The 23,472-nt window shown below is 39.5% G+C and overlaps 1 protein-coding gene across 7 annotated transcripts in view; it reads left to right on the forward strand.

Moving 5' to 3' along the window:
• The window catches only part of LOC145358362 (histone-lysine N-methyltransferase EHMT1-like), a 152,833-nt gene that overhangs the window by 128,030 nt on the left and 1,331 nt on the right, over positions 1 to 23,472 (forward strand). For all 7 annotated transcript variants that reach the window (XM_080212323.1, XM_080212327.1, XM_080212325.1 and 4 more), the window contains 4 exons: positions 3,275 to 3,390; positions 5,601 to 5,687; positions 8,710 to 8,788; positions 21,664 to 21,839. In XM_080212323.1, coding sequence (XP_080068449.1) covers positions 3,275 to 3,390; positions 5,601 to 5,687; positions 8,710 to 8,788; positions 21,664 to 21,839 — 458 coding nt within the window. The remainder of the gene's footprint in view (positions 1 to 3,274; positions 3,391 to 5,600; positions 5,688 to 8,709; positions 8,789 to 21,663; positions 21,840 to 23,472) is intronic.

The following is a 23,472-nucleotide window of genomic DNA, read 5'->3' on the forward strand; positions in this document are numbered from 1 at the left end:
TTTACTGGTCCTCCTTAATGCCCCATTCAGTCAAATGCTGCCTTGTCCTTGTTTGAAGCAAGTCTGTAACAATGTCTGGGACTGAATGGCCCTAGTGGAATCCAAACTGGGCATTAATGAGTAGGGTATGTCTTGAGTAACCGTCAGTTGATAGCACTTCCCATGACACCTTCCATCACTTTGCGAGTGGACTGATGAGGTTGTGATTGGCTAGATTGGATGTATCCTGCATTTTGAATTGGGGATAGACAGCAATTTCCCACATTGCCAAGTAGATATCAGTGTTGTCGCTGTACTGGAACAACTAGGGTAAAGAGTACAGCTGGTTCTGGAGCACACATCTTCAGTGCTATTGTCGGGCTCTTGTCAGACCCCACAATCTTCAACTGTTTCTTGATACCACGTGGAATATATCAAACTGATTGATGACTGGCACCCATGATACTGGGGAACTTCAGGAAGAGACCACAGTGGATTATCCACATGACACTTCTGGCTTGCTTCAGTCTTGTCTTTTTGCAATAATCCTCCCTACAGTGCAGAAGGAGGCCATTTGGCCCATCAAGACAACACTGACCCTCTGAAAGAGCAACCCACACATGCCCGCTGCCAAGTCCTATCCCCATAACTCTCACATTTATGATGACTAATCCACCTAACCACATCTTTGGACACTAAAGGGCAATTTAGCGTGGCCACTCTACCTAACCTGCACATCTTTAGCCTGTGGGAGTAAACCAGAGCATTTGGAGGAAATCCATGCAGATACAGGAGAACATGCAACTCCACACAGACAGTCATCCAAATCCAGAATCTAACCCACTTCCCTGGTGGTGTGAGGCAGCAGTGCTTGCCATTATGCCGCCTTTAGATGTGCTGGCCTATCCCATCATTGAGGAGGGGGATATAGAATAGAATATCTACAGTGCAGAAGGAGGCCATTTGGCACATCAGGTCCGCATCAACTCTCGGACAGATTATCTTACCCAGACCTCCTCCCCTACCCTATCCCCGTAACTCCATACATTTACCGTGGCTAATTCATCTAACCTACACACCTTGGGACACTAAGGAGCAATTCTTACCATGGCCAATCCACCTAACCTGCATACCTTTGTGTGCGGAGTCTCGTCCTCTGGCCTGTTGTTTAATTGTTCACCACCATGTGCAACTGAATGGGACAGAACTGCAGAGCTGTGTCTGATCTGTTTGTGGGATCACTTGTGTCAATCACATATAACTTACACTTTTTAGAATGCCTGTGATGCATCTTCACTAGGTTTGCAGCTCATTTTTAGTTATGCTGGTGCCATTCTTGCACTCCTCCTTGAGCCAATATTGGCCCACCGTCTTGATGGTAATGGTAGAGTGAGAATATGCTGAGTCATGCAGTTAAAGATTGAGGTGAAACACAACTTTGATGCTGCTGGCCTACAATGTTGCATAGACACAGAGTTTTGATGCAGAAGATTTATTCTGAAAATAAATTTATAACCATCTATAATGGTGGCAATGCCGCACAACATAACAGAGATATCTTCAATACGTAGGTGAGACTTGGTCTATTCAAGGACTACATGGTGATCACTTTATCCAATACTGTCATTGACAGATGCATTTCTAACGGATAGATTGGTGAGGTCAAGTAGGTTTTTGCCTTTTCTCTCAGTCCCTGTCACAAGGTCAATTTGGCATATATTCCTTTAGAGCTCTTTAGTAATGTTATCTTGCTAAGCTTGGTGATGAACATTGAAGTCTCTTCGGGGAGCACCAAAGAGTGCATTGTTTCTTTGCTACTCTCGGTGTTTCTTAACAGTTGCGTTCAATATGGAAGAGTATTGATCCACCGGTTGGGGAAGGCAGTATGTGGCAAGCAGAAAGTTTCCATGCCCGTCTTTGACCTGATAACATGAGACTTAATGGTGCCCAGAGTCAATGTTTAAGACTCTGAGTTACATCCTCCTGACTGTATACCACTGTGCTTCTACTTCTGGAATCCTGTTATTAGTTTTTTTATTGAGCTGGAGGAAAGAGTAATTCATCTAGGACTTGACTGATGAGTCTTTTCACACTGGAAAAATAGTTGTGAGCTATGGAGTGTAGTACAGCTGGGTATCATCAGTTTATGTATGTAAGGCTGTATTAATACTGACTTGAACTTGACTCAGAATTGTGTGCCACCTGGATAACTTCAAAAGGGAAGGGATAGGAATAGATTAATTTTTTAAAAAAAATTGCTGATTGCCATTAAAAGTACAATGCTATCTTTATGTTGCAAGTTAAAATCCAATCATGGAATCTTATTTTTTGCAGGGTACTGGAGGGTGAAAGTAAATTAAATTTAAACAAATGTAACCCAAGGTTATATGATGGGTTAGGGTATGATATCATGTAATATTAGTTTGGTTTGACTTGCTTTCTTTTTAATGGCATTTGGCATTCATTTTGAAAAGTAAATTGTGTTTGTGAAAATTTCAATCAACATGATCTTCATGTGGGGCAAAAAAACTGTCCTTTTCATTCTTATTTAAACTAAGAATTGATATGAGTTGTTTCCATCACAGACATTTTAATTGTACTTCAGCGTAGGCTTTTGGAGGAATCTGCACATTGTGCAGCATCATATATTGAGACTATATAAACTCCTCAGTGAAACGAAAACAAATACCATCTTTCATAGAATCATACAGTGTAGAAGAGGCCCTTCGGCCCACTGAGTCCACACTGACGCATTAGAAGCACCTTAACTCCCACCTAATCCCATCTGCCAGCTTATGGCCCATAGTCCTGAATGTTAGGATAAGCATTTGGCACATCATATGGGAAAATATTGGATTGTTACTCTGCCTCAGTTTTTACCAGGTAAACTGACCAAATGGGCTGAATGTCATTCCAAGTAGATTTCAAGACATCTAATAACAGTGGAACATGGAGATGATCAAGTTTTGCTTTGGAACTTTTTTAATGCTAATACTTCCTTTAAACATGTGTTCCTACCAGACATTAGAGAGATCCAAAAAATAGATTTTGTCTTTCCAGTTATTTTGAATGGGATGACCAGCAAGAAATGTACCGAGTAAATTCAAAATCAGAAGTTGTTGATAATAGTGTTAAAGTACAAAATGTTTTAGACTTTGTGACTATTCCCATAACAGCACTCAAGATATTACCTGTTGGTAGAAGTGGATTAGGTAACAAAAGGTTAAAGCTGCTAATGTTTTTGTCAGTTACTCATCACAGTCAAAAAGAAAATTGTAATACTTTGTATTTTAAGGATGGACGACTTCTTCCAGAATTCAACATGCTGGAACCACCACTCATCTTTGAGTGTAACCATGCTTGTGGATGTTGGAGGACATGTAAAAATCGTGTGGTACAAAATGGAATCAGGTTAGGCAAAGTTTGTTATATTTCTCGTGATATAATGTAAACCACATTGATTATAAGATCGTAAGAAAAAGGAGCAGGAGTAGGTCATTCATCCTAGCGAGCCTGCTCCACCTTTCGATAAGGCCATAGATGGTCAGAATGTGGCTTTAATCCACTTGCTGCTCATCCCTCCATAGCCTTTAATTCCCTTGTTGAAAGTTAACTCTGCCTAGCTCAGCTTAGAATATATTCAATAATCCAATGTCCACTACTATCTGTGGAAGAGGATTTCAAAAACTAACAATTCTGAGAAGGAATTCCTGCTCATCTCTGTTTCAAATAGGAGATTCCTTATTTTTAAACCGTACCCTCTAGTTCTAGATTCACCCACAAGAGGAAACATACTTTCAGCCCATCAGAATCTTGTATGTTACAATGAGATTGCCTCTCATTTTTCTAAACTCTGAATATAGACGAATTTGCTCAGTTTTTTCACGTGAGGCAACCGCTTTGTTCTAGGAACCAGACGGATGAACAGTCTCCGATCTGCTTCCGATTAAAATATATCCCCCCTCAACTGTACACAGTATTCCAAGTATAGCCTACACTGTTGTAGAAAGACTTCTCTACTTTTATACTTACATAGTATTCACATTACTAGCTAATAGAAAATTACTTCTATTTGCTCCTAAATTTGTGGTCAGCCTGTTTGGGAGACAATGCGAGTAAACATGTTTAAATCTTTTAGGTTCAAACTGCTATAGTTTCTCAGTGTACTGGGGTGCAGACGTTAGCTATCTTTGTGCAAGATTGCTTGTAAGCCACAACACGGTGCTTGAGTGTGTAATGATCTAAACTTGTACACTAAAGTTTGAATGTCAGTTTTAACAAATATTTTACTTGGCCTGTTCCAAATGGGTGACTCAGATTATTGTCCATTAACTTTCTGAGAGTGGAAAGCAGTCTGGAGGATTATTTCCTGTATTCATCAATAGATTGCTCAGATTGACCACATAGATGCACTGAAACAGAAATCAAGCTCCAGTCTTTTAATGCTTTGTTTTCCACACACTGTCTAGTGTGAGAATCTGAAATTGCACCATGGGAAGTATCTATTTGGGCAACCGAGCAGTTGCCAGTTCTTCAACTGGGGCTGCATATTCTAAAACCAATTCCCTGCTCTTTCCTTGTATCTTATAGAATTATAAAATGAAATTCCTCACTTTTGATATTATATATCAGATTTTTTCATATATAAATTAAAGCATTAGTACAAACAACAAACCTAATGATGGAGATTGTGGCTTTTCTTTATTGTCGTTCTAGCAAAGAGCTGGTGCACATGAGAGCCAAATGATAGTTGTATCAAACTGTAAGGACAATATTGTGTTTAATCAATGCTGCAACTCTTCGGGGTGTATAAATGCAACCCCCCTTTTATTTAACTAGCACTGAGCAGCAGTTCTACAATCAGTCACTCTCAAAATAATGCTCAGAACATTATTCTGATGCTTTGATCATAATGAAATCTAAGTTCTTTAGTCTGTCTAATAGTCTGCAAACTGAAATGCATCACAGAGAACTAAGGTTTTTTATCTCAAGCATAAAGAAGCAAAAAAATTAATCTCATCTTTTGCTAATGGCAGAGAATCAAATATCTACTTTCCCTTCAATTTGTCTGTGTCAAGAATGTAACATTTCCCCTTGATGTAATAATCAAAACTGTAGTTCTTAATCTCCATCATTGTATTGCATGATTCTCATAAAATTCTCATACTTGAGTAACCTGTTTCATGATCATTATTTCTCATTTTATTATGTTTAGTTGCTAACAGTAATTTTGCATGTTAAAATTGGTTTCAAACGGGTTAGCAATGAACCATTCAAGAAAAAAACTTTCAAACTACACGCCTTATGTAGCATCGGAAAAACAAGGTTTCTTTGAAAGCTAGCAGGTAAAATTAATGAGTTTTTTAAATGGTAAAAAGGCTTATATTTAACAGTGTCTTATCACCTTCACATATGGCAAATTACTTTGAAATGCATGATTTATTATATGTGCTGTGGCTACTTTGCACACAGCAAGAATTTGTAAACAACATTGGGTTGAATGGCTGCTTAATTTGTGGCATGGACACTTGGCAAATTTTCCTGAAAATGTTAACTTTACATTGCACTACCATGCTTACAATTTTTTCTCAGTTGCCTGTTCCTTTTTGTCATCCTTACAGGGTTCGACTACAGACCTATCGTACAAATAAAATGGGATGGGGTGTTCGGTCATTGCAGGACATTCCTAAGGGTCATTTTATCTGCGAGTAAGTGTTGGACTTCATAATCACTAATGATGCAAATGTAGAATTATTTATATTTAAAATTAATTTTCCTGAATTGAAAATGATTTAAATGTCAATACTTCAAAGCTCTATACAAAAACATGTGGTAATGTTTTACCACCCTACTAAATTCTGAAGGTCTTTGATGTTCGATGCACTTCTCAAGTTTATTAAAAAAGTATAGAATGACATACGGCTGTTTGGTCCAGCAAGACACTCTCCCATAGATCAAGCACACTGACCTTTTTTAGGTATATATAATTTTAGCTCTGCTGACAAAAATTAATAACTGCAGCTATAACTTGAATAAATCTAAAGCTGTGATAAATGTCTGCCCTCGTGTAATTTACCAAAGCTCCAGGATACCAGTTTAAAGGTTGCATTTTGAGTTGCATTACTACAGATTTGCCTGCCAGATGCTGATGTTCCAGTACTATACAGGAAAAATAACTAATACCCTTCATTTTCATCTGTCACTTAGTTGTAGCAGAACACGCAGTAGGCTGCATCTAATTTGGCCAACTATTGCTACACCCACAGTGTGAATGAGTGTATTCTCATTTGATAGTCTTGCTGTAAATTTATATGAGAAAAAATCCTTATGTAGCAACAGCCTTGTGTATTTGTGATGTTCAGTTCTCTCAATCTCTTGTCCTCCTTTACAATCAGAGTTTGAATTATAATGTTTGATTTCTTTCATGTCTTACTGATGTTTCAATATTGTGAAACGTTCACTGTCACTGATGTATTGGGTTTGCCTAAAGGTCGTACTGGGCAGGGGATTCTTTTTTGCATATCTTTGTATGTCTCTCTGTTATTTAGCGAACTTCCTTGTTCATTTCAGTTAACATGAAGCATACCGTTATCTAACAGAATATCAACAGCACACAAACCTAATTATTCAGAGCAATATTTATTGTTGTTTGTGAAACATTTTATGAGATAAATCACTTATGAATCTGTGAGATCTAAAATGCATACCAGTAATGACATTGCGAATGGAACTAATTTTCTGTTCTATTTAGTATCATAGCTATGGCATATTTATGGAAGTAGGCAAATCTGTAGTAACACTAAGTAATTTTGTCCCAGGTAGCTTCAGTTAAACAGATGTTTACGCAATGACGAGCAAGGACAACCAGTGTTTACTGAATCTGTTACATAGGAGTGTCAATCCACCTCTGCAAGACAATTGAGGCATTTCCAGGAGATCATTTATCCATGGCATATCATTAGTTTTTACAAATTACACCCCCTTCCCCATGCCTCATACACATTTCAGTGACTCTCATCCACCAGACAAGTCACAATATTCCTGCTCCATTTTATGTCTCAAGCTTTCAGTATCCATTGCATACTTGAAATTACTAAAATCCACATTTTTCATTGTCTGTCTGGTGAGGCTATTCCAACTTTTCAATACATTGTGCATGATGAAATAATTTTTAAGTTCTGTGCTGAACTTTATTCACCCAAGCTTGAAACTTTTGCCCTAGAACAGCTGCTAAACTAGATCCCAGACTGATGCTCAATACAAACTATTGCAATTTAGGACCTGGAAAGTATTGTCACAGTCCTCTTTACGGCACTTTTTCCAATGTAACCCTTTCCTCATAGCATGGATGCACAAATGAATTTGTCACCTTTGTTGTCTTTTTTACACCCCGTACCCCAAACAAAAACCTCTAATGTGCTTCCTCCCTGTGATTGAGCAATGCTACTTCTTTTGAAACCTGCATTCTATCTTTTCAGCTATATATTCCAAGACCCTATATATCTTCTATCATCTTTCTTTCATATTGTGTTGATGGGTTACATGAGCTTTATGTAAGAAAAGTCCTTGGCCTTAAGGGTTCTTATGAGCTGTTTGTTCTCTAGGAGGCACCAAAGCTTTATACTGCAGTGGTCTCTATGCCTGCCATATTACTGTTCTATTGGAAAAATCCTATTCAAGTAGAAAAAACATTTGCAGCTCTGAGGAGTGTTTCTTTTAATGGAACATCTGGAGAACTTGGAAGACTTTGGCACTTCTTCCCCCACTGGTGCAATGATGGCATATTCAGATAATTCCTCTCATGATGATCATTAGTAGCTCTCAATTGTCTCCATTAGCATAGGTTTATTTATCCTCCTAACTCGTGAAATAAGATAATGTTTCACGCCTTTTCTCTGAACATCTGTAATGTTAAAGTTAAGAATAATATATTGGTGACAGAGTGGCTTAATTAGCATGATAATTTCTTAAGTTCATTACTGTACCTTGCACGTTGCTTATGTGAAGGGGGCTTATTGCAGGCGGCAGGGTAGCACAGTGGTTAGCTCTGCTGTTTCACAGCTCCAGGGACCTGGGTTCGATTCCCGGCGTGGGTCACTGTCTGTGTGGAGTTTGCACGTTCTCCTCGTGTCTGCGTGGTTTTCCTCCGGGTACTCCGGTTTCCTCCCACAGTCCAAAGATGTGCGCGTTAGGTTGATTGGCCATGCTAAAAAATTGCTACTTAGTGTCCTATGATGTGTAGGCTAGAGAGATTAGTGGGTAAAATACGTAGGGATATAGAGGTAGGGCCTGGGTGGGTTTGTGTTCAGTGCAGACTCGATGGGCCGAAGGGCCTCTTTCTGCACTGTAGGGTTTTATGATTCTATTAAAAGTAATGATAGTATTGATGTTGCAACCTTATTCAGATTTAGATACTTCTTTGCATGCCATAAATTGCAGTTCATCATAGATTATTGCTCTTCCAATGTTGATTGTGGAAACCATTAGAAAATATACTTAGGTGTGTTCGTCACTAAGTCTTTTAACGTTTAAGTCTGAAAATTATTGTTTGTTGTTATTCCAGTACAACTGTAAGTGAAGGTGATTAAGATAGTATGTTGGCCAGATATTATGATCAGATTATATTTTCCAGCAACCATGTTGGCTGATTTTACTTTGATATTAATGCATCACTCTTAGTTTGGCAATAGAAACAGTCTTTTAAACAATGCAACCTTTTCTTTGTACAAGATATGTTGGGGAACTTATAACAGATGCAGAGGCAGATGTCCGAGAAGATGACTCCTATCTTTTTGACCTCGATAATAAGGTACTGATTATTTTGTCTCGTGGCCTTTCTGTGCCAGATCAATTTTTATCTTCCTTTGTTATTAGCTCATCACATTAAGATTTCATTTACAAATCAGCTAAATGTTGATCCCGAGTCTTGAATGTTGTCCCTTTTCTTAAAATCCTGCGTGGTCAACAGAAGAAATACGAAGAGAAAACATCTCAATCAAGAAAATGAGCAAAAGTGATGGGCAGGATTTTCTCTCATTCCACAGCATGTTTCACGGTGGTAGGAGGTGGCACGCACTCGCAGGCAATGGGATTTTACAGCCCCGCTGTTGTTAACAGGGTTTCCCATTGAAGGCACTGCTCACCGCCAGGAAACTGGCAGCAGGGTTGCACATCATTGAGACTGTAAAATCCTGCCGGTGTGAAAGGGAGCACAATTTCGGCAAATAAATTGGATGAGAAAACTGCACATGTGCAATCTGTTTTCTGTAACCTGATGCATTGTCCTAACTGGCTTACTATGAATTAGATCGATTCATGTTAACAATAAGGGTGGAGGAATTTCAACAACATTGAATATGGCATAAACTTTAATGTGTAAATGATCATTATTGAAAGGACAACAGTATTTAATTCACAAACTTTGAAAATTGCCTTTGATTGTTTAATGAAGATAAGTATAAGTGTTTTCAATATACAATGTCATATACCTCCTATGAAAAAGGATTGTCAAAAAATCTTCTGCCAAAGCAAAATAAGATGTATTTTAATCGGTCCCTTCTCTACCATTTGGAAACCCCACCTCATGTTGAGCTTAGGCACACAGTTAAGATAAATGTCACAGACGTTAGTAATTAGACCTAGGACCAAACGGTTAGATTGGAAGACTAAAGAGTTTACGTCAAGGTTGATAATGTGCTGTGTACTGGGTTGGTGCTAAACTTGCTGGCTCGTTGCCTCCAAACCTGAGACAGACTGTGGTGCGGATCGGCATGACTTCTATTTCATTTGTCCACTGACAGATTTTGTTACTGATGTCTGTGGGATTGCTTACAGCATGTGAGAGAGATCCAAAGTAGCAACCTTCCACAGGGAAGCAAAAGACAATTCTTCCTGTTGGCTGGGAAACGTTTTCACATTAGTTAGCTGAAGTGTTTGATTTTGAAATGATTATAGTTGTACATGCCCTTTCACTTTGAATCTATTTTTGTAAAGATTTTTACCAAAAAATGAATATATATTTTGCTATTTAACCTTGAGGGTTTCAGCAAATTCCGAATTAGCTCAACTGGCTCAGTAATTTGAACTATTTTCTCAATAAACAACTAATGTTATATACTTTTAGACCAAATGACAATTCATCAAAATGGTGCATTGAATGGTATTTATGAGAGCATGTTGGATAACTGTATCCAACAGTGTGGAGATTTGATCATTTACTGAAGTATTTCCTGTGACATTACATCCAGTGAATCAGGAGTTTTTATTTAAAAGTTATGTCAAGTAGAATTAGAAGAAATACTGATATACCTATAATGAGCATCATCCTTTGTCCTGCAAGAACGGAGAAGTGGACCTAGACTTTGGTAGTACAGGGATGGAAGATATTGAGGGAGATTCTGAAGAAGTTTTTTTGTTTTTCTCATTCCTCTCCTGTTTCTCACTTCTGCTTCTTTGCCTCAACTGATTTTGTTTCTCTGCACACTTTATTTCCTTCTATTTTCAGAGGTGGGGTGACATGACCTTTGCAGGTAAAGGAACAACCAATGTTCATTTAAATTGAAAATGTGACTCACCCGAGCTCGCATCTCCTCCCCACAATCAAATGTGCTTTTCTGGCCTGCTGTTCTAGCAAAGTCCTGAGTCTTTCATTTTCTTAATATCTCTTTGATGCTGTTATTACCTGTTCAATTCCTGTATCCTGTCTTTTGCCTTTGCTCAGCTGTCATCCATCTCACTGTTAACCCTCCATCTACTATCCTTTTTTAAAATCTTATTTGCTTCCCTCAAAAGACAGTGATGAGGAAAAACTACAGGCCCCATACACACATTCAGTTTCTATACTTCCCTTCCTCTCCCTTTACTGTTCCACTCAAAAATCAAAACTCCTTTATGATTTCAACATCCAACCTTTTTTAAAAGAGAAATAAATCAAATCCTATTAATCTGTTTGTCTCCCCTTTTCTCTTATAGGCATTAGCAATTTAAAGCTTAGTCGCACAGCTTTAAGCATCAGCCTTTTCTGACTGTCAGTTGAAATCATTGATTAGCTTCAAAAACAGTTTAGAAAATTGAATTATTAACATGAAGAAACATTTTCTTACTCTCACTTTCTGAATTGTTTGCCAGTTTTGTGCATCATTTTCTCCTTGCTGGTTTTGAATATTAGGAATAACGTTTACAAAAGAAAAACAAAATGACAACTAACATTCTTGAGTGGAAAATATAAGCACAACGTTTTGAGCAGTTAGTAGGAAAAAATCATTGCCAGGCAGATTATGCAATTACACAAGGAAAATAAAAAATTATAATGGCATACGTTGACATAATATAGTGATAGATGTCAGATTTCAATATAATTTTTGACATGCTGAATCGATGCGTGATGAAAGTTACCCACAAAACTAATGTCTTTATCAAGAAGTAGCAATGAGTACTTCAAGTGGTTGAAGTGAGGGATTTACCCTTTTTAAATCATCCCCAGATCCACTTGCTGTTAATTCACGGACAAACTTCAGATTAGCAAATAAAAGCAAATTACAGCAGATGCTGGAATCTGAAACCCAAAGAGAAAGTGCTGGAAAATCTCAGTCTGGCAGCATCTGTAAGGAGAGAAAAGAACTGACGTTTCGAATCCAAATGACCCTTTGTCAAAGCTCTGGACTGGAAACGTCAGCTCTTTTATCTCCTTTCAGATGCTGCCAGACCTGCTGAGATTTTCCAGCATTTTCTCTTTTGATTTGAGATTAGCAAGTTGGATAGTGCAACTGCAAGCAAATTATTTTAACGTTTGTGGCAGGTAAAATTTTGATATCCACAACCAGAGAAAAAAATTCAGCAGGTACATAGAGAAATTTGAGTTAACAAAAGAGAACCAGAATGGATTTGTGAAAGGCAGATCATACCTGACAAATCTAACTGCATATTTTAAAGAAGTAACAGAAAAGGTTAATAAAGGGAATGTGATAAATGCCGTCCATGTAAATTTAAGAGAGTATTTGACAGAGTACCACATAAAAGTCTGGTTAGCAAATTTGAGGCTTATGGAATAGGAGGGTTAATGATAATTTGGATAAAAATTTGGCTTAAGCACGGTCGAGGTAATAGTAATTTTTCGGACTGGATGGTGGTAGATAGAGATGTTCCCCATGGGTCAGTGCTAGACCTCTGCCTCTTTTTGTTATGTAGAAAACACTCGGATCTTGGAATTTGGAGCAAAGTTTCGAACATTTCTGATGATGCCAAACATCTGGTGGTATCCAGGCAGATGGAATTCAATGTAGAAAAATGTGAGGTGATGCAATTTTAGAAGAAGGAATGGAGAGAGCCAGTATAGATTTAATGTCTCAATTCTAAAGAGTGTGCAAGATCAAAGGGACCTGGGCATGCATGCAAGTTGATCTTTGAAGGTGACAGGACATATTGAGAGAATGGTTAACAAAGAATATGGGATCCTGGGCTTCATAAAAAGAGGCATGGAGTACAAAAGCAGGCAGGTTATATTGAACCTTTTGTAAAGCACTAGTTAGGATCCTGCTAGACTCTGCAATTTTTAAAAAATTAATTCATGGGATGTGGGTGTCACTGGTGAGACCAGTGTTTATTGCTCATCCCTAATTGCCCTTGATGGGTGGTGATGAGCTGTGTTTTCGTCACCATATTTTAGGAAAGATGTGAAGTTTCTTGAGTGCAGAGACAATACACCAGATGGTTCTGGGGTGAAGTGGGATGGGATGTTGCAGGGCGGAGTTGTGGGCAGAATAGTTACAGGTTTAGGTTGAAAAGACTGGGGTTGTTCTCCTTGGGGCAAAGGCAATTGAGGGGGAATTTGATAGAGGTATACACGATTATGACAGAGTCAGATCAGAGAAAGAAATATACTTCCCATTAGGTGATTGTGCAAGTACTTGATTTAAGATTTTAGGCACAAGATGCAGGGGGATTGTGAAGAAGGACCATTTTTACGTAGCATGTGGCAATGACCTGGAACCAGCTGCCCATGAGTGTACTTGAAGAGGAAACAATGGTTTTAAAAGGAAAGTGGATGGACTTGTAGGAGCTAAACTTATTGGGCTGCAGGGATCAAGCAGGGGGACTGGGGCTACCTGGATTGCTCCACAGGGAGGCTGGCATGGACTTGATGGACCACATGGCTGCCTCCTGTGCTGTTCGTGACACTGGTTCCATGGTATTGATGCAAGCAGCTGTAATTGCTTCAGCTTTTTGTTTTGGATAATACAAGCATTTAACCGGAATAGGGTGTGGGTACTTAAGTGGAGTTACTATAAACAATGTGTTTAATCAGCCATTTGCCACTTAGGCTTGTCATTTTTTAAGAAGTCTAATCCTTTGGATAGTGCAAACAGTTTTGAAAATTAATTTTTTTTTAGTTTATAGAAATAATTGACTTGTTGAAACCTTGTTCCATCCTAAAGTAAACAAAATAGATTTTAAATTCTTAAAGTGGCATTGAAATTAACTAGTTTTTCGAATTAAAAACTTTTAACCTTTAAATTGAGGAAGACCTGTGTTGTAACTGCTGTAACTCTTTGTTAGATGTGTTAATTTGCGGCTGATGGCACTCTGATTAGGACGCAGGGCAACGCTGAATAAAATGCGTGCAAATTGAGTAACTTCTTTGTGATTAATTTGTATGTTGACGTATCAGCCGGAATTCTACTGCCCTGTCCGCCACGGGAATCGGAGCTGATGAGGGGCAAACAATGGGGTTTTACGGTTGTGGGATGAAATTCAGCCCATTGAGTAATTCTACCATTTAAACATTGATGTATGACAGGAACATTGTGTAGAGATTCTCCCCTCCTGCTTTCCTCCCCACCCCTCCAACTCCTAAAACATTAACTACAAATATTATTGCAACTAAAATATTGGAAGAAAAAGGGTCAAATGAAATTAATAGATTTAAAGATGATGAAATTAAAATAGAACAAACAAAACAAATTAAGAGGGCAAAAGTCTGTTTTAAAAAAAAACAAGGGTATATTCCGGAGCTCCTTAAGATTCCATTAATAACTTTTCCAAAAACCACAATTTTACAGGAATTCAACTTGGTTTTGAAAGTTTCAAGATTTACTGCATGAAGGTGGATTGTAGTGGTTGAGTTTTACACTTACATTTACAACTTACATTTCGGTTCAAAATAAAAAACAAGTTGTTTGAGCATTGCCCAGTATTTTCTAAGAAATCAATATTTCCAATTTTTTAAAAAATAAATTAATATCTGTTAGAATTCAAGGCAGCTTGTGTTGCATCGTCAGGGATGAAATCTTCATCAGTATCCGCTATTATCCTCCTGCCCCTGCATGTTCCTTTTGGCTTGTGTTAATGTTGGAAGGTGTATTATCCTCTGTACCTATCATTAGGAGTGACTGTTTTTTAAAGCCTGATTAAATTTCATTTTAGTTTTTAGCTCTTATTTCCTGAAGTTTTGTGCCCTTTATGTTGAATAAGAACATAAGAAATAGGAGCAGGAGTAGGCCATCTAGCCCTTCGAGCCTGCCCCGCCATTCAATAAGATCATGGCTGATCTGTCGTGGCTCAGTTCACATTCCCGCCCTCTCCCCATAACCCTTAATCCCCTCTCTTATCAAAAACCCATCAACCCGCGTCTTAAAAATATTTAGCGAGGTAGCCTCCACCACTTCAACGGGCAGAGAATTCCAGAGATTCACCACCCTTTGAGTGAAGAAGTTCCTCCTCAACTCCGTTCTAAACCGCCCCCCCTTTATCTTGAGGCTGTGCCCCCTAGTCCTACTATCCTTTCTGAGCGGGAAGAGTCTCTCCACCTCTATCCTATCCATCCCATTCATCATCTTATATGTCTCAATGAGATCTCCCCTCATTGTTCTAAACTCTAACGAGTACAAGTCTAATTTATTCAGCCTCTCCTCATAGTTCAACCCCCTCAACTCCGGCATCAGCCTAGTAAACCTCCTCTGCACTCCCTCCAAGGCCAAAATATCCTTGTGTAAGTACGGCGCCCAAAATGCACACAGTACTCCAGCTGTGGCCTCACCAATGCCCTATACAGCCGCAGCAAGACCTCCCTACTTTTATATTCAATCCCCCTCGCTATGAAGGCCAGCATCCCATTCGCCTTCCTGACCACCTGCTGCACCTGCAGGCTGGGTTTTTGCGACTCATGCACGAGGACCCCGAGGTCCCTCTGCACCATCGCCTGCTGCAGTTTTTCGCCACTTAAGTAATAGTCCTTCCTACCATTATTCCTACCAAAGTGGACCACCTCGCACTTGCCAACATTAAATTCCATTTGCAGTTTCCTGGCCCATTCGCCCAGCCTATCTAGATCCTTCTGCAGACTCTCCGCACCCTCTGCACAATTTGCCGTTCCACCAATCTTGGTGTCATCAGCAAATTTCGACACCCTACACTCGGTTCCCTCCTCCAGATCATCTATATAAATAGTAAATAGCTGAGGCCCCAGCACCGACCCCTGGGGCACTCCACTAGTCACCATCCGCCAATCTGAATAGCACCCATTGACCCCCACTCTCTGCCTCCTATTTGACAACCAATCCTCTATCCACGCTAACACCCTACCCCCAACTCCATGTCCCCTGACCTTCTGCAATAACCTCTTGTGAGGTACCTTGTCAAGCGCCTTCTGAAAATCAAGAAAGACCACATCCACCGGCTGTCCTCTATCCACAGCCCTAGACACATCCTCATAGAACTACCCATAGTGTTGTTTTGTTTCTGCTGTCATGTGCTTATTGTTAGTTAACTTATCCATGCAATCAATTCATCCTGACAATTAGTTCACCCTGACATGAAGCCAATAGATTTTCACAAAAACAAGGAAATAACTTGTAGAAAAACATCAACTGCTGAGAATTCTCATAAGTACGCACTGATACTGGCTTTAGTATGAAACTATGGGCTGGATCTTTAGTCCAGGGCCAGGAACCCACCCTGCATGGCATGTTCTAAACATGTCCACCCATATTTTTAAAGGGCCAGGCCTAATAATGGTAGCAAGTGATCTTGTTATACAGTAAAGGATGCCAGACTGTCTCCTGAGGCTGGAGGGTCAATGGGAGACCCTCCATTGTTGACATATCAGCAGCACCACACGGAGTCACCTTTGGAAGCCATGGTCAGTGTTTGGAAACACCTCCAGGGTATGGCGCGTGGTTACAGCTGTGGCCTGCCGGCCACGACTGGGGTGGATGGAAGGTTCCCTCATGGGAATGAAGCCCCAATCTAGCCCGATGTGAGCACACCGTGATTGCCCTACCATAGCCCCTTGTCCGCATTGCCAACTGAAATGGGGCCTTAATAGGCCCCATTATTGACTCTAATTTCCCTTCATTGATTGCTTGCTGTTTGTGGGTGCCTCTATAAATGGCTTGGTGCCATGGTCATGGTGCTGAAGCAGCATATCGGCTGGTGAGGCAAAACCTGCAGTCCTGATCACAATCACTTTTGAAATCCAATCGGAAGATTTTTGTCACTTGTTTGATCATTCTCTTCTATATCTGCAAGACAACATCGCTGTGTGAGCATATAGGGACAGGCATCTCAGTGCACCCCAGAACTGGGGTGTGACTTGAACAGAGTGCTGAAAGTTTGGTGAGTTGAGATCAATGAGAAGGAGGTGCTGCTTTGCTTTTCCTAACTTTTTCACCCTGTGGGGATTGGTTCCTACTCTGCTGCAGGAGGAGAGGCTAGCTGTAGAGTACCTGGTATGTGGTTAAGGTCTATTCTATTCGTAAGGTTTATAGTAATGCAGGAACTTGTCATAAGGTTAATAAAATACATACATGGGAAATAATTAGTTGAACAAATTAATTAAGTAGTTAATTAAAACACATGAAGGATGGATGGAAGGATAGATGACGTGAATTGGCTGCAGCATGTGGAGCTCCTGGCTGCCATTATCTTCCAGGGCAAGCACGCCTGCAGTGTTTGTGTCTTGAGGTGCTTTGACTCAGAGTCATTGAACTGAAGGCTGAGCTGCAAACACTGTGACATGTCAGGGAGGGGAAAGTTACCTGGACACTTTGTACCAGGTGGCAATCACATTCTTTAGGGGAGTGATTTGTAAGGTGGTCAGGGGCAGGAGCATGTGACTGCAGCTGAGGCAGGTAAGGGGACCCAAAGGGCAGGAGTGCAGGAGCCTCAGTCTCTACTGTTGTCCAAGAGATTTAAGGTTCATTTGGGTTGTTTGGATAAGATTGTTAGGGCAGCATGGTGGATGAGCTAACTGACCGTGATGCTATCCCACCAGAAGCCGCTCAAGTGGGAGGAGTAAAAAGGAATAGGATATGTTGCTTAGTCCAGGGTGCAGAGGAAACAACAGGAGGAGCGGGATCCAGCTGTTATTGTCCACCTGGGTACCAGTGACATAGGCAGGATGAGGAAGGAGGTTCTACATAGTCAGTACGAGGGGCTAGGCACCAAATTGAGAAGAAAACCACAGGGATGATAATTAGTTGAACAAATTAATTAAATTAATTAAAACACATGAAGGTTGGATGGGAAGATAGGTGACATGTCTCAGCTGCAGCATGTGGGAGCTCCTGGCTGCCGTTAATGTTTGCGGCTCGAGGCGTTCGGGCTCAGAGTCATTGAATTGAAGGCCGAATGGGGAATAAAAGGGGTCTTTTTCAGGATGGCAGCAGGTGAGTAGTGGTGTGCCTCAGGGGTCAGTGCTGGGACCACAGCTTTTCACAATATACATTAACGATTTAGAGGAAGAAACTGAAGGCACTGTTGCAAAGTTTGTAGATGATACAAAGATATGTAGAGGGACAGGTAGATTTAAGGAAGCGGGAGGGGGCTGCAGAAGGACTTGGAAAAGTTAGAAGAGTGGGCAAAAAAGTGGCAGATGGAATACAATATGGCGAAGTGTGAGGTTATGCACTTTGAAAGAAGGAATGGAGGCATAGACTATTTTCTAAATGGAAAAATGCTTACAAAATCAGAAACATGAATAATGACTCCCAAGTCCCTTTAAGATTCTCTTACGGTTAACATGCAGGTTCATTTGGTAGTTAGGAAGGCAAATGCAATGTTAGCATTCATGTCGAGAAAGTTAGAAAACAAGAACAGGGTTGTACTTCTGAGGCTGTATAAGGTCCTGGTCGGACTCCATTTGGAGTATTGTGAGCAGTTTTGAGCCCCAGATCTAAGGAAGCATGAAATGGCCTCGGAAAAGGTCCGGAGAAAGTTCACAGGAATGATCCCTGGAATGTAGAGCTTGTCGTGTGAGGACTCTGGGTTTGTACTTGTTGGAGTTTAGAAGGATGAGGGGGATCTTATTGAAACTTGCAGGATACTGCGAGGCCTGGATAGAATGGACATGGAGATGATGTTTCCACTAGTAGGAAAACTAGAACCAGAGGGCACAACCTCAGGCTAAAGGGGCAGTCCTTTAAAACAGATGAGGGGGAATTTCTTCAGCCAGCGTGATGAATCTAAGGAACTCTTTGCTGCAGAAGGCTGTGGAGGCCAGGTCATTGAGTGTCTTTAAGACAGAGATAGATAGGTTCTTGATGAATAAGGGGATCAGGGGTTGTGGGGAAAAGGCAGGAAAATGGGAATAAGAAAAATATCAGCCATGATTGAATGGCAGAGCAGACTTGATGTCCGAATGGACTAATTCTCCTTCTATGAGCCAGATTATGGTCTAATCTCTGAATTATTACCTGAACAATGTGAAAATTGGTATGAGGCAATTAAGATTAGAGAAATTAATGCATGACTCAAAGATTGGTGTGGGAGAAGTGGGTCCTGGTTCATGGGGTACTGCTGCCAAAACTGGGGAAAGAGGCAGCTGTACAATTGGGACAGTCTACACCTCACTGTGCTGGGGCTGGTGTTCTAGCAAGCTGCATAAATGTGGGGATGTAAAGAGGGTTTTAATCTAAATAAAGGCTTGAATTTGGGAAGAAGTGATATTAATATGAGAAATGGACAGGAAACGAGAGCAAGTACAAATCTTAAAAATAAATCAGCAGGTAAAACTAGAGGTTACAAAAATAATAAAAGAATAAAATTAGAGGCTCTGTATCTGAACACACACAGCATTCAAAACAAGACAGATAAACTGATAGCGCAAATATAAGTAAGTGAGTACAATTTGATAGCCATTTCAGAGACATTGTTCTAGTTTGGGACCTGAATATTGAAGAGTATGTGACATTTAAGAAGGACAGGAAGGTAGGAAAAGGTTGCAGGGGGTGGCTCAATTAATTAATGATAACACGAGGTTAAAATCCAACAGGTTTATTTGGAATCAGAGCTTTTGGAGCACTGTTTCTTCATGACAAGCTCATGATTCCAAATAAACCTGTTGGATTTTAACCTGGTGTTGTGAGACCTTTTACTGTGCTTACCCCAGTCCAATGCCAGCATCTCTGAATTTTAATTGATGACGGTATTAACAAAGAGAGCGATGCTCTTAAGTTCAGGAAATCAGAATTTAGAAGCAGTTTGGGTAGAGATGAGGAAGGATAAAGGCAATAAGCCAGCCGTGGGAGTGACATGTAGACTGCCCCCCCCCTCCCCAACCGTTGTCATAGTAGAGGCACCTCAAGGTAGCAGCAATCATAAAATATGATTGAATTTTACATTGAGTTTGGGGGAGAGAAGTCTGCATCCAAGACAAGTATTTTAAACTTAAATAGGGCAGTTATGAGGGCATGAATGCAGAGCTAGATAAAGTGAACTGGAAAATGGGATAGGTCAATAAAGGTGCAGTGGCAGACATCTAAGAGGATATTTCAAATACAATGAATAGATAGGTTCCAGCAAGAAGGAAAAATTCCAAGGAGAAGACCCCCCCATCCATGGTTAACTGAAAAAGTTAAAGGTAGTACCAAATGTAAAGAAAAAGCATATAATTGTGTAAAGATAAGTGGCAGATCAGAAGATTGGAAAAAATATAAAATTTAGCAAAGAATGAAAATTAAAGTGTGAGAAAAGCCAGCTAGAAATGTAAAAACCAAAGGTATAACTTTTTTAGGTATTTAAAAAGAAAATAATTAATGAAGTAAGCATTGGTTCTTCAAAATGAATCTGGGAAATTAAGGAGATGGCAGATGAAATGAATAGTTATTTTGCATTGGGTTTCACTGTAATGTCATAGAAATAGCTGGACCTCAAGAATTGGAAAAGAGGGAGGGAATCAAGAAAATTACATTGACAGGGAAATAGTACTGAGCAAATCGTTGGAGCTGCAAGCTGATAGGTCCATGGGTCCTGTTGGACTTCACCTTAGAGCCTTAAAAGAAGTGGCTAGTGAGAAAGCTGATGTGTTGACTTTAATTTTCCAAAATTCCCTAGATTTGGGAAGATTCCATTAGACTGAAAATAGCAATTGTAATTCCTTTACTCAGAAAGGGAGGGAGACAGAAAATAGGAAACTGCAGGGTAAGTAGATTAATGACTATCATTGGGAAACTGTTAGAAATTATTATTAAAGATGTTATAGTATGACAGTTGAAAAAATTCAGGGTAACCAGGAAGAGTAGCATAGTTTTGTGAAAGGCAGATCATGTAATTAAATTTAACCAATTCGTTAAAATCCTTTGAAGAAGTAGTGTGCTATGGATAGAGGGGAACCAGTAGTTGTACTGTACTTAGATTTCCAGAAAGCATCTGATAAGGTGACAAATCGAAGGTTATTACGGGAAATAAAATCTCATGATGTAGGAGGTAATATATTGACATGGATAGAAGTTTGACTAGCTACCAGGAAACATAATTGCGTAAGTGGTCATTTTCTGATTGGCACGGTGTAGCAAGTGGTGTGTCACGGGAATCAGTGCTGGGACCTCTGCTGTTTACAATTTATATAAATGATTTGGATGAAGGGGCGGTTGCCACATTCGCTGATGAGACAAAGATGGGTAGGAAAGTAAATTGTTAAGAGGACAGAAGGAGGCTGCAAAGGGATATGGATAGGTTAAATAAGTGGGCAACAATATGGCAAATGGAGTATAATGTGGGAAAATGTGAAATTGTCCATTTTGGTAGGAAAAATAAAAAGTAAGCTTATTACCTAAATGGTGACTGATTGCAGAGCTCTGAGGTGAAGAGGGATCTAGGTGTCCTTGTGCATGAATCACAAAAAGCTAGTATTCAGGTACAGCAAATAATTGTGAAAGCTAATTGAATGTCATTGTTTATTACAAAGAGAACTGATTACAAAAGTAAGGAGGTTATGCTTCAATTATAGGGAGTAGTAGTGAGACCACATCTGGAGTACTGTGTGCTATACTGGTCTCATTATTTCAGGAAAGATGTAAATGCATCGGAAGCAGTTCAGAGAAGCTTTACTAGACTTATACTTGAAATATTTTGTACTGTTCATTTATTATCAAATGGTTATATTTTCAGTTTTGTTTGAAGTGCTATTGCAGAATGGTGTGACCTGACATTGTTGCCTTCAGTTAATAGAATTCATTGAAAAAGTGCCAATTGTACTTATCATATCTTTACATTAAAATATTTTTAGAAAACGTACATTAGGTTGTCATTCAGAAGTAGAGTCAGACCTACGTGGGAATGTGCACCAATTCTCTGAAGTACTCCATACTCTCCATTCTAAGCATAACCATCCTAAGTGCCATTGTAATTACATTCGTAGCATTTTCACCTAAGGGAGAAAATAACTAGATCCATAATTTGTGTTTTTAGGAAGGGGAAGTGTACTGCATTGATGCCCGTTACTATGGAAATGTCAGCCGCTTTATAAACCATCTGTGTGAGCCAAATCTGATCCCGGTGCGAGTTTTCATGTCACATCAGGACCTGCGTTTCCCAAGAATTGCATTCTTCAGCAGCCGAGACATCAAGTCTGGTGAAGAACTAGGGTAGGTACCTAATATTTTTGCATTTTACTCAATGAATTGCACATTTAAATATTTAAACAAAATGGATATCCTAAATTTCACTTCCATTTTATCGTCCATATGCAAATTAATTTTGAGTACATTGCTTATTCATTATTAAGTTCAATAATGACAAAAAGAAAATTGCAGTGATCTAACTTTTTTAAAGTATATATTAAAAACTATTTTGATGCACTCAAATAATCAGTCAGAATGTCACACCATTTGTGCATACCCTGATCCATACATCAAACCCCTATTAAAAGTTTTTACGAAGAAGGGCACAAATGAGTTTAGGAATCCATTTGTCTTGCATTTGAGAGATTGTAGCGTTTCCCCTGAATGAATCCAAGGGTAATACTGAGACCAGGAATGATATTTATTATCCGTGACACACTTTACTTGCATCAAATTTCTTAAGAACAGATTTTGACAAGGAAGATTTGCTCATCAGATGTTCTCCCTGCCTGATTCAATAAGCTCTGTACCCGTAAAGATTCTACTATCCAAAGATAACAGTATTAGAAGTGATGTCCAAAAGGATAGTGCTCTCAACCGTAGTGATATAGAAAAGTTTCATGATTGTGGGATAAACTGCAAGTCTTCTCTTTTCTATTGGCTTATTTTACTACTATCTTTGTGGCTAAGGGATTATTAGCAGAAGAGAATCTGAAAGAAATCAACCCGCTCAGGGTTGGTCCTTGCATCAAATGGTTTATTTTCGCCAGCAGGGAGATGACTTCTGTTAAACCCAGCACCTTTCTCCGGCAAATAACGGAAAATCATCCATTCTTGTATATTTTTCAAACATCTACACAGCCCATCACGGCTGGACCTTGTCCAATAATATTGATTACAGATTACATACAGCAGTCACATTTCCAATGAAAAAGCATTATGTAAGGTGGCCTTGTGCATGATCAGTTCATGGTCTCATGGACATGACTAATGGTACGTCAGTCAATATTATTTCTTTCTCCCATCTGGAGTTCTTGAGTGTAAAATACTCCTTGTCCAGTGGGCCTCCTTATCATCTCCCATGACTATCCTCCCTAATCCTTCGTGCCTGGTTTTCATCCGAGCCTCAGATCATAGACAGATACCAGTCACCAGTATCTGTGGTCTGTTGTACACAAGCTTATGCTCCAATCAGCTAATGGTGTTCAGGAATGTGGCTAAAAGCCAGCATCCATCTTGTGTCGTTTTACTATCCTGAGCTCTTGTTAACATGGTGGAGTTTTCATTTGTGACCTCTGTGATTGTATAACGGTAAATTCATATATATTTATCATATACTATTTATTCCTACTAGATAAATTGCTATACAGGTACCTTTGAGTATAAATTGTTATACAGGCACCTAAACCAAAGATATTGCTCCCTCTAAACTTACTTTTTAAATCTCCCTTCAACAGGATAAATTCCATGCTCAATGTTTGTAAATGATTGATTTCCTTGTAGGCCAGCTAGCACACATTTGATTCATTTTGACGTGGTTTAAATTGTTATAGTCAGGCAAAATCGAAACAATCTGAAATCCAGCTTGCCTGAATTCAGGTAGTGGATCTTAGGATGCTTGGCTACTCACTTGCTTAAAATGTTAAGTGGGTAGGAT

The sequence above is a fragment of the Carcharhinus amblyrhynchos genome, chromosome 25 (genome assembly GCF_965287045.1).
Source record: "Carcharhinus amblyrhynchos chromosome 25, sCarAmb.v2.hapA, whole genome shotgun sequence".
Taxonomy (NCBI): Eukaryota; Metazoa; Chordata; class Chondrichthyes; order Carcharhiniformes; family Carcharhinidae; genus Carcharhinus; species Carcharhinus amblyrhynchos.